This window comes from Cucumis melo, chromosome 12, assembly GCF_025177605.1.
Source record: "Cucumis melo cultivar AY chromosome 12, USDA_Cmelo_AY_1.0, whole genome shotgun sequence".
In the NCBI taxonomy this organism is placed as follows: domain Eukaryota; kingdom Viridiplantae; phylum Streptophyta; class Magnoliopsida; order Cucurbitales; family Cucurbitaceae; genus Cucumis; species Cucumis melo.
In genome coordinates, this window is record NC_066868.1 from 3,607,270 (window position 1) to 3,618,982 (window position 11,713).

General features: G+C 33.0%; 1 protein-coding gene across 1 annotated transcript; it reads right to left on the reverse strand.

Moving 5' to 3' along the window:
• Positions 1–3,237: 3,237 nt before the first annotated feature.
• On the reverse strand, positions 3,238–5,055 carry LOC127144396 (uncharacterized). The gene has a single exon (XM_051080305.1). The coding sequence runs from the start codon at positions 5,053–5,055 to the stop codon at positions 3,238–3,240; it is 1,818 nt and encodes a 605-aa protein (XP_050936262.1).
• Between the last annotated feature and the right edge of the window lie 6,658 nt (positions 5,056–11,713).

Below are 11,713 nucleotides of genomic sequence, written 5' to 3' on the forward strand. Positions count from 1 at the left end.
TCTCTTGAAAAATTACATTCACATCTCAATTTACCATCAATGTTGAATGATAAATCATGAAATACAATATATAAAATTAAATTAAACATAGTATTTACTAGATCGATTTTTTCGGTGTGATGGATGGACGTCGAGATGAACTGTTTCTCACTAATATTTTGATTGCATCCAGAGTGTGCATCTAAGCTTTCTCTAGTTCTCTTCAAAGACTTTAACTTAAGCATTTTTGTTTTTTGCCATTTGACTGTATTCTGATAAAATCTGTGATTTCTCCTTTTTCAATTGGCATCTACATCAACATTAATCTGAGTTTCTCTGGGTTCTGATGGAATACGTTTGTGAAAATAGAACGAAGGTGTAATCAATCCGCCTACACCTCTCACACGTCCTCAATGTTCAGGTGTCCCCAAAGCTTGAGTTAAAATATCATATGAAACACTATATGTTTTATCGACATCTTTTTAGAGTTTTTCCTATAATATGAACAAATAATTAAAAATTTGTTTGTCACAAGTTGTAAATATGCCTTAAACATATTAAATGCTAGTAATCAAATTTATTTACGATTTTTCCTACAATCTCTTCAACTTCTTTATTCATAAATCCTCCATCTTTACCCACACGAGCATGTTTCCAAAGGGTAGCTCGATCGACCGATGATGGTAATTTTTCTTATTTTTTCTACATGTATACACATAAATTAAACATTAAATTTGATAAACATAGGATAATATCGTGCATAGTAATATAAAATTACCAACTCTTCTCCCAAATTTGAGTAGCCTTTGCGAGACGTTCTATGGTTATATTTGTAATTATTGTGTCTCTCTTTTTGCATGTTGCTACGTTTCTATATCACACACATAACACAAGTTAATGATGCATTGATATATGTAATTATTGAAACATGAAATAAGTCATAGCACTCACCAGAAAATCTTCACTGATGGATAGTGATACAAACGTTTCCCAATCAGATAGATCAATAGCAGGGTAGTTTGGTGGAGGAAATTTTAAGTATTCTGGTTCGTCTATATATGGAAAAATATAATTATTTCTCAAAATACTTTTGAAATTTCTGAATGCACTTTCAGCTTTTTTCAAAATATCTTTCTTGGACTTTGGGTTTGTTACAAATGATTTCTGAAAATGACAAAATAACATATATAAAAATAATGTCATATCTCAATATATTAATTTAAGAATAAAAGATGTTTACCTGAATGCAAACATAAATTTATCTTTTAATTCTAATGGCACGTCTAACCATGAAGCATATGTAATCAGAATGTTGTTTCGAACGCATGTCTCCATGTAACTCACCATTTAAGTTGCACTTTCACTAAACCATTCACCACGTTCATTGTAGTCAACAACCAATCGATTTGCATCAGAGCTAATTTGTGTCAAATGAATCATCGTGGTAGGACCACACATACTCCTTTGACTAGATGTCTCCAAAAAACAATCAACCTGGGTTACATCCTTGTCGGCTCCTACTGAGAGGTGGTTATCACTACTACAGTCCATTAGTACCTAACCTGTCATGAAAATAAACATTATTATAGAGCCAATAACATTCATAAAGAATAAACAAAATAATAACAAACTTTACCATCTATTATTCATTTTCATTTAGTATCCAAATACCATCACAATCAGTTCGCATGTAGTTTGAATCATCTTCATCGTTTATTTCCTCAAACACATTCATAGGAACATTGTTAGAACTGATACAATTTAAACTTATATCCCCTAACTCATCATCATTAATATGATCCTCGTACTCTCGATTGAGAGGATTTAACACAACATGCCATTGAAAATCACTTGGATCTTCGAGAAAAAATACTTGTTTTGCTTGTGATGCTAGGATAAAAGAATCTATCTTATGACCAATACGTTTAAGATTAACTAATGTAAACCCCAACTCATCTATTCTGACACTGCTAACACTGTCAACCCAGTTACATTTAAACATTATAATTTTAAAGTTAATATAGTTTAACTCCCAAATCTCTTGGATCATACTGTAAAATGACATGTTTGTCACTATAGGATGTTTATCCTTTACACTAGATGTCCGCATCGTATTCGCTACTAAACATACACTACTATTTTGTACATTATGAATACCATCACGATGCTCTGTATTGTAACGAATACCATTCATAACATAACTAGAGTAAGTTATCACACTAGGTGAAGGACCATGTGATATCCATCTCAATGTATCAGATATTGTATTGTTTGGTAACTCAAGTTTTGTAGCAATCTAAAAATCATAGTCATGTAAATATAAATTAGCAAGACTTTTTTAACAAAGTAAATAAAACAAAATAATTGAACATCGTTAGATACATACTTGGCTACATATCCAAGAAATAAAACATTGATTGTGCTTATCTTGTAGCCATTTTAGATGTTTTGCCTTTGATGAGTAGATTTTTTTCAAATGATCCATATGTTTCCTACAAAGTTATTGTATCAACTCTCGATGGTTAGATATATCCTAATAGGTATAATATAATAAATAAATAAATAAAGCAAATATTTAAAGTCGACATACTCTATGTAAGGTTGAACGTTATTTGTATTCTCTAACACATATAAATGAGCTTGCATTAGTTGTTCTTTTTCAAGCCTTATGTGAGAAGCTGTAGATGAGGGTCGTCCAATATCATCATTTTGATCTCGTTTTTGAGCCTTACCAAGTCCAATTGACATGTTATCTTGACAAAATTCCATACAAAATTCTATAGCTTCCTCAACAATATACCCTTCAGCAATAGAACCCTCAGGTCTATTTCAATTTTGAACATATCCTTTAAGGACTTTCATGTAACGTTCAAATGGATACATCCATCGAAGATACACAGGGCCACACAACTGAACTTCTGTGACTAGATGTATGGTTAAATGAATCATTATGGTGGAGAATGATGGAGGAAAATGTTTCAAAAACAGACACAATGTTGGTGCAATCTTTTGTTCCAAGACACTTGTTGTGTGACATCTACAACCTTACTACATATAACATTAAAAAACAAGCAGAATCGTGTGATTGCATTTCTCACGTGTTTAGATAGTGTAGCACGAATTGCAACCGAAAGCAATTGTTGCATGAGCACATGACAATCATGAGACTTTAACCCAGTAAGTTTTAAAGTATCGATTGACACTAGATTTTTTTATGTTTGAGGAATACCCTTCTGGAACTTTCATTTTAGACAATGATTAACAAACTGTGCGTTTCTCGCTTTTGGATAACGTATAACAAGCTGGAGGTATGTATGTTCTATTTCCTACAACCCTTGACACCAACTCAGGACGAATGCCTAATTGTTCTAAGTCATGATGGGACTGTAATCCATCTTTTGTCTTACCAGAAATGTCGAGCAATGTACCCAACAAGTTCATACATACATTCTTCTCAATGTGCATAACATCCAAGCAATGTCGAACGTGAAGCTTCTTCCGATATTCAAGTTCAAAAAATATGGATTTCTTCTTCCAACAACTACGTGAAAAGCCTATTGATCTCTTTCTGGTACTCGATGAATTTTCGTCATTAGAGAAATCATTATTGATAAACATTTCAAAAATAATTTCTCCTGACAACGGTTGGGAAGCTATTCCAAGCTCTTTTTCGTTACTGAAAACCTTTTTCTGTTTTCTAAGTGGATGATTAAGTGGTAAAAAATTTTTATGTTCAAGATATGCCATCTTCTTTCCAAATTTTAAATGTATAGCAAATGGGGTTTTGTCGCATATGGGACATGCACAATATCCTTTGACAGTGTGACCCGTCAGATTACCATATGCAGGAAAGTCATTAATAGTCCACAATAATACTGCTTTTAATGTGAAAACCTCATTTCGATATCCATCATAACAAGGTACACCATCATTCCATAGTATTTTCAAATCATCTATTAAAGGAGCTAAATACACATCTATATTGTATCCTGGTTGATTTGGCCCAGAAATTAACATTGTTAACATCATAAATTTACGTCTCATACATAACCATGGTGGGAGATTGTATGTTGTCAATATCACGGGCCAACAACTATATTTACTATTTATCTCACTGAGGATTAATTCCATCAGTAGATAAAGCAAGACAAAGGTTTCTTTCCTCACTTCCAAAATCAGGCCATAAATGATCAACCAATTTTCAAGATGGACTGTCAGCGGATGGCGTAAATTTCCATCAACCAATCTTTCGTTTGTATGCCATGTTAAATTCTTCGAATGTATTTGATTATTGAACATCCTTTGAAATCGTGGAATTGGTGGAAAATACCAAACAACTTTAGCAGTCACTCCTTTTTGTACTTCAAAGGAGTTTTTACGCTTCTTCCACCTCGACTCATTACAATGAGGACAATTAGATATATCAGCAAATTCTTTTCTATATAGACAACAGTCATTAGGACACGCATGAATCTTCTCATATGTCATTCCTAAAGTAACTAAAACTTTTTTTGCATCGTACGTCGATGTTGGCAATTTGTTATTTTCAGGTAGTATACTTTTCAACAGACTCAACAACTCTGTAAAGCTAGTATCGCTCCACTCAATTGCTTTTAAGTGATACAATTTGACTAGTGTACTCAACTTGGTCAAGTTTTCACAACCTGGATATAAAGGTTTTTCAGCATCTGTAAGTAACTTTTGAAATTTTTGGGGATCATCTACACTATTTTGTTGTGCCTCTTCCACCATTTCAACCATATTGTCATCAACATTATCATCTAAAAATTGTTTCCTAGAATTGTAGTCTGCATCAGGAACTAAATTTGTTGGACAATACTTAGTAAGGTTTTCGCCATGCCAAATCCAATTGTCATACCTTTGGTTAATACCATTGATTAATAAGTGGTTTCTAACTTCATTAGTATTAAGTGTTTTGCAATTTCCACACCTAATACATGGACATGACATAGAAGTTCTGCCACTTGAATGTTTTTGTGCAAACTCAATAAAACGATCAATACCTTCTTCATATTCCTTAGATAATCTATCTTTTATCATCCATGACTTATTCATTGTGTAATAACCTAATTATATGAAATTAATTAGACAAATCACCTTAACAAAATGAAAAAAATCAAATAACAAAGTATTTGAGTGACTATCATAACTCCAGGATAGTCATTTAATGCATCACCAAAGTAAGCATCATGATTAACTCAAGCTACTCTAAGCATATCAAGCAATGAGATGAAACATATTATACTAATGAGATTACTTACAAATAAAAGAAACTAAAATATAAAAACATAAACAAACCAAACTCTTAATTGGTAAAAGAAAACATAAAAATGAAAAGAAAAAAACATTCAATCTTCTCTAAACTGAACTGAATACAAAAACATTAAAATAATAAATAAATATACATACAAAGTTGAGACAATTCATTCTTCTTTAAAAAAAAAAAAATTGAAATGCACGAGATAAAAAGAAGAAACAAAAACTATCTATGAAAGTCACTCAAAGATTCTAAGACAACTTACTTGTTCTCGATCAAAATTAATTCATAAATTTTCATAGATGAATCAATTTAGACATTTCATTACAATTACATATGAAATCCATTCATGGATTAATTCTCAAATATGTGATGACCTTTTCAATTTTTCAATCGTCGATTTTACATAATTAAATAGTAGAGTATATAAATACATGTAGATTTTCATAGAAAATTCTAATGTACGTCACTGACCTCTATATATGGTTTTGACATTTGAATGCTCTAATTAATACCAATTTAACATCACATATGGAAAATATTACGTCAAATCTATGATCAAACAATGAAACAAGGGACTTTCATCCCTAAGTTAAAAGACTCTTCAAGTAACTAAAATTAAATATATGAGAGAGTCATATTATAAATCCTAAAGTGACTATTTATAATCTTACGATAAAATATGCAAAATAACTAATTAAACATTGATTAACCTAAATTATCTGCTGACTATTAATTAGTATATTGATTATCTAATAATATATGTTTAAAGTCACGGAGGTTTAATTTGAAACAAACAAACAAAACATGAAAATTATTAAAAGTTGAACACTGGAAAAGAAACATAAGTGGCTTTGATATCAATATTTTCTCTATTTAAGAGTATTTACATTGACGAGACAAACCAAATAACTCATAATTAACAAATTTCTTTAAACTATCATATCAATAACAACTTCTTTCATCTAATGTCCCCCTCGAAGTTGGACTATATAGATGAACAATATTGGATAATAGAAAAATAGAAAGGATATGCCAGTGGTCTTGTAAAGATGTAAAGATGTAAGCGAGTTGGCTAGAGCGTACTGGTAGTAATTTAATTTTAATACTAAAATCAACTAAAGAATCTCATCTTGTTTCTTTAATATCCAATTTAAAACTAATGGAAAGTATAATACCATTTTCTTGGAGCCTTTTTGTTTTTTGGTTAAATATTATAGGTGCATATAAGTTAAAATTTTAAATTGGTTCTTGAACATATCAATCCAAATGTTGATCTTTTTAGACTTTTGAATGAAGTCAAAAAAAAAAAAAAGACAAGACAAGAAGAATTTGAAGAAGAAAAAAACAAAAAAAGAAAATGACTTCCCTTTTCTTTACTTATATCTTGTTCCTTTCAATGTCTCATAGCAAACTTACATGTACAAGTACTTAATAAAGTCTTTGAAATTAAAAAACACCAGTTTACAGGGAAAGGAAATTTGGTTTGTAATTGCTTGAAGCTCGTCGTCAACAAAATAAAGATTGAAATGACGACTTTATAGTTTCCTAAAACTAATGCAACTTACACAGCACAAAAATAAAAAGGTTGAAGGCAGGACACCTTAGTATTTACTCTGCTGCCTTGCCACCTCAAGTCAAGAAGCTTTCTTGCGAACCAAAATCCTGTTGGAAAATCCAAGACAATGTTATTTTCGTTTTAAAAGGGGTAAGTGGGTTGAAACAGTGAAGAAGAGTACCTTAGGGAGAATGGTGAAAACAAATGGAATAGTCAATGCAATTTCTAATTGAGCGGCAGAAGAATTGATATATAGGAAACTTTTCGGTCGACGGCGAGCGGTTGAGCGACAGAAGAATAAAAATATCATGAATATTTTGGTTGATGGCAGCGGAGTTGAGCGGCAAAAGAATTAAAAAAAACTTTCCGTTGACGGCGGGGGATTGAACAGTAGAAGAATTGTAAAATCAACAAAGTTTTCGATTGACGACGGCGGATTGAACGGCAATTAAATAGAAAAATTGAGAAAAGTTTCGAAAACTTCTGCTTACCGACGGCAACTGTGAGAAAAGTTTCAAAATTAGATTTTTTATAAATTCAATTCTTGTTTCTTGGTGGGCCTTGCCCATCAAATTAAGTCCATCAAAATATAAATGATATAATATAATTGATTAATATAGTAATATAAATTATTCATTACTATTGATTTTAATTAATTATTTAAAAATAAATATATTGTTTAGAACTAACACCTTCGTCACTAATATTTTATGTAATCTTGACTATATAGTATAAATTATTACTACCGATGCCTTCAATTTTTTTTTAAATTATAATTGATTAAATAACTAATAGATATAATAATAAATTAAATAATTTTAAATTTAACTAATGACTACACCTTTGATCTTTTGTATTTAATGGGTTTTCTTAAATAAATTTTTAAATGTAAATGGATTTATTAATTTAATATTAGAAAAAAAAACTTGTTCAAGTTATGTACCTAACCATTTGACTTTACTTTTTTAAAAAAAAAATTAGAAATTAATAAGAAAAATGATAAAATTAGAGTAGTGTTAATTTAATTTGGGAATAGAGTGAAAGAGATAAAAATGATGAATATCGTGTTTTAGTCCGTTAATGAGGGCCTGAATTTTGTGGTTAGTGGGAAATATTTTTTCTTGATGAGCATTGTCAATCAAGTTATTGTTTTCTTGATGGACCCCATGATCTTATCGTAAATCCAAAATTATAATACTTTTTCTTGATGGGCATTGCCCATCAAGATATCATGTTTCTTGATGGACCTTGCCAATTGTTTTCTTTTATGTCCATCAAGAAACCCGACCCATCAAGAAAATTCTAAACCCATTAAGAAATCCAAAATAAATATATTAATTTTTTTTCGATGATGGCCATTGCAAATCAAGAAAATTCATCCCTTGATGGATCTTGTCCATCAAGAAAACCTAGCTATCTGGATGAGCATTGCCCGTCAACTAATATATTATCCATGATGTTTATTGTCCATCGATAAATAGTTTTCTTGATGTTTGCGGACCATCAACGAAACTAAGGAAACTTTGCCCATCAAGGAAATTAATAATCCACATTTTTTTACGAACTTTCGTATTTCTTTAACAAAATATGGAAACTTTTCTTGACGTACATGACCGTCAAGATAAACATTGTATCAAGAAAAATATTTTTCTTGATGGTCCTTTGCCATGACCATCAAGAAATCAAATTTTGCGTGCATCAAGAAAGATCAAATTTGTAGTAGCTAGGGTTGAGATTTGAATCTAAACTTAACTATTTGCATTACATTTGCCATAATTTTAGGGAATGATTGGTATTTGAAATTTAAATCCTTTAAATGATTTTCGGTTACTTTTTTAATGTTTTTGTTAATAGTTAATTATTGCATTATCTTTGCCATTATTTTAGGACGTATTCACTTTCGAATGATACATTCCAAAATTTCAACAATGAAGATTTGAATCATTTTTTCGTTAATTTCTTTTTTTTTATGAAAATAAACTATTATTGCATTATATAGTTTTGGATCTATAATAGTTCGAATATATAATTATTGCATTAAAAAATTAAATAACTGGGGTTATGGTTCATTAATTTGAAGGTAAAACTCAAAATAATTAGGGGATATTGAAACCAATTGAACATGTTTAGGGATCTCTGAAAGAATATAATAATTTTTTGATTTAGTTAATAATTATCTAAAGTGGGTGTGTTTATAAATACATTGTAATCGGATATGTGATATTTTATTTGATTTTTCAACCTCATTAAATACACTGTATTTGTATTTGGACAATTCTCATCCGTTGAGGGGCAATTTCGTACCAAAAAAATGGGAAGCTATTTCAGGCAGTTAGTTTTGCCATAAATAAAAAAAATAACAGTTTGCTATTTTTCAAATTTCTATTCTTATATTTTCCATTTCCACGGATTCCCCTTTATATTTTCGTATGTTAAATCAATTTAAAATAATTAAAAAATAAAATTAACTAAGTTTCATATTTTTTTCATAAAACATTTTTAAATATAGAAAAAAATTATTTACTACTAAATGTATCAATTTTTTATCGTCCATTTAATTTTTAGTTATATTTTCTAAATAGTTTTAGAATTTTTTAAATTTCTTTGTTTTTTTATCTTCTCTAAAATTATATAATTTTAAAATCTCTCTCTCTCTCTCTCTCTCTCTCTCTCTCTCTCTCTCTCTCTCTCTCTCTCTCTCTCTCTCTCTCTCTCTCTCTCTCTCTCTCTCTCTCTCTCTCTCTCTCTCTCTCTCTCTCTCTCTCAATTTTCCCTTTTTGTGGGATTGTGTTTGAAGAAATGCCCTCTTCAACTGCAAATAACCCACCAAAACGAGGTAAAATTAAGGCTAAAATTGGTGAGGATTTGGCCACATCAGCAGCCACTGCAGCATCCTACGTAGTCGCCGCACTTGCTGGACTCATCCCGGATCGCCCTCCGCCGAATCATGGTCCTCCGTGTCAAGGGCATACTTGTCCAAGGTATTATTTACCTATGGCGTATGCCCGAATACCCCTAAATTTCTTTATCTTTATATCTTGAAAGTAGTCTAGGTTAATTCTTTCGTTTTCGTGTTGTCGAGCTACAGTGTGACATTTTGGCTTTTTCATATGCAAGCTTGCCAAGGCCAAAAATCTCAATATATACTATAGGGGGTACATGAGTAGTCCGACCCCCGCCCAAGCATTGTCGCACTCTTTGCAAGTTAAGTTATTTTCTTTGCAATTGATAGTGTTCAATGCTTTCTTTATGATGTTTTCAACTATTTACTTTCTCTCTCCCGTTTTATAAAAACATTTTCCCGAGAACGTGGAGGGAGGCTACATCATACCGCGAGTTTGTCCGCGGGTTTCAAATATTGAACGGCTGACTTGTTGACTGAGCAGAACAAGTGCCGCACAATCGTGTTTGAAAGTTACGATTGTGACAAGTGGTATCAGAGCCAAATCGGCTAATTGACGATAAGACCGAAACATGTCGTCTGCGAATCCATCGAGCAAGGCCCAGAAAGACCGAATAGTAGAGCTAGAAGAGCAGATGCTCTACCTAGTCGAAGTTTCCGACTCCATCCGCTACTTGGAGTCTCATCTCGATGAAATTTTCGAAAAACTGATACAATCGATGCGGTAGTTGGCCGTGTCGAAGGATTACCAATACAAGAGTTGTTGGCAAGAGTCGACACTCTAGAAGCAAATGTTGAAAGAACTGGTAACTTCGAATATGGGGACAGTTCGTCGGGCTTTGTTGCCCACATGGAAGGACGTGTCAACGAGCTAGATAGCTCTCAGAAGCACTCTTAGAGATGTTAAACGACATGTCAAAGGATTTTCGAGCTACCCTCGATGTCGTTAGGAACGAAATCGCAGATGTGAATACAAGACTGAGTCTCACAATGCGAGCAATGGTAAACCAAGTTCCAGTTGGAGGAACAGTTCCCGTTACTAAGGTGAAGGTTCCAGAACCCAAACCCTTCTGTGGGGTGAGGGATGCAAAGGCCTTAGAGAACTTCATATTTGATCTCGAACAGTATTTCAAGGCCACAAACACAGTCACCGAAGAAGCCAAAGTGACATTGGCGACGATGTATCTGTGTAAGGATGTCAAGTTGTGGTGGAGGTCCCGATACATGGACATACAGAAAGGACGTTGCACAATAGATACTTGGGACGTCCTGAAGAAAGAACTTCGCTCGCAATTCTTCCCCGAGAATGTGGAAATCCTAGCTCAGCAAAAATTGTGTGACCTGAAACACACTGGCAACATTTGAGAGTACGTGAAACAGTTTGCGGGCCTGATGTTAGACATTCGCGATATGTCAGAGAAAGACAAAGTTTTCTGTTTTGTCGAAGGGCTGAAACCGTGGGCCAAGACCAAGTTATATGAACAAAGAGTCCAAGACCTCATGTCAGCGTATTCAGCAATCGTACGGTTGTTCGATCTGACCAGTGACTCTCAAGATGTGAGAAGTCACCAAAGTTCCTCACCTGGAAGGAACAGGAATAGTCGCTCGAGTTCTCCCAAAGATGCCGAAGGAGGTAAAGATTCCAGTAGAGACCGCAGACCTTACCAATCAAGCACCGAGAACACATGGCGAAGGCCAAATAATCGATGCCCACCCAAGCGTCCCCTCAGTTGTTTCATATGTGGGAGGCCACATCTGGCAAGAGAATGCCCGAATAAAGTCGACTTCCATGCATTTCAGGCCTCATTAATCGCGGATTCAGATGATAAGTCGAATCGAGCTGAGGGTGAAGTGGGTCAGATAGATGGGAGTGAAAAGACTCGAATAGGGGCCATAAAATACATGTCGTCTCTCCAGGAAAAGTCAGGGGAGAGAAACGTACCAGTGGAAAAAGGCTTATTGTATGTTGACACCTGGATCAACCAAAAGCAGACTA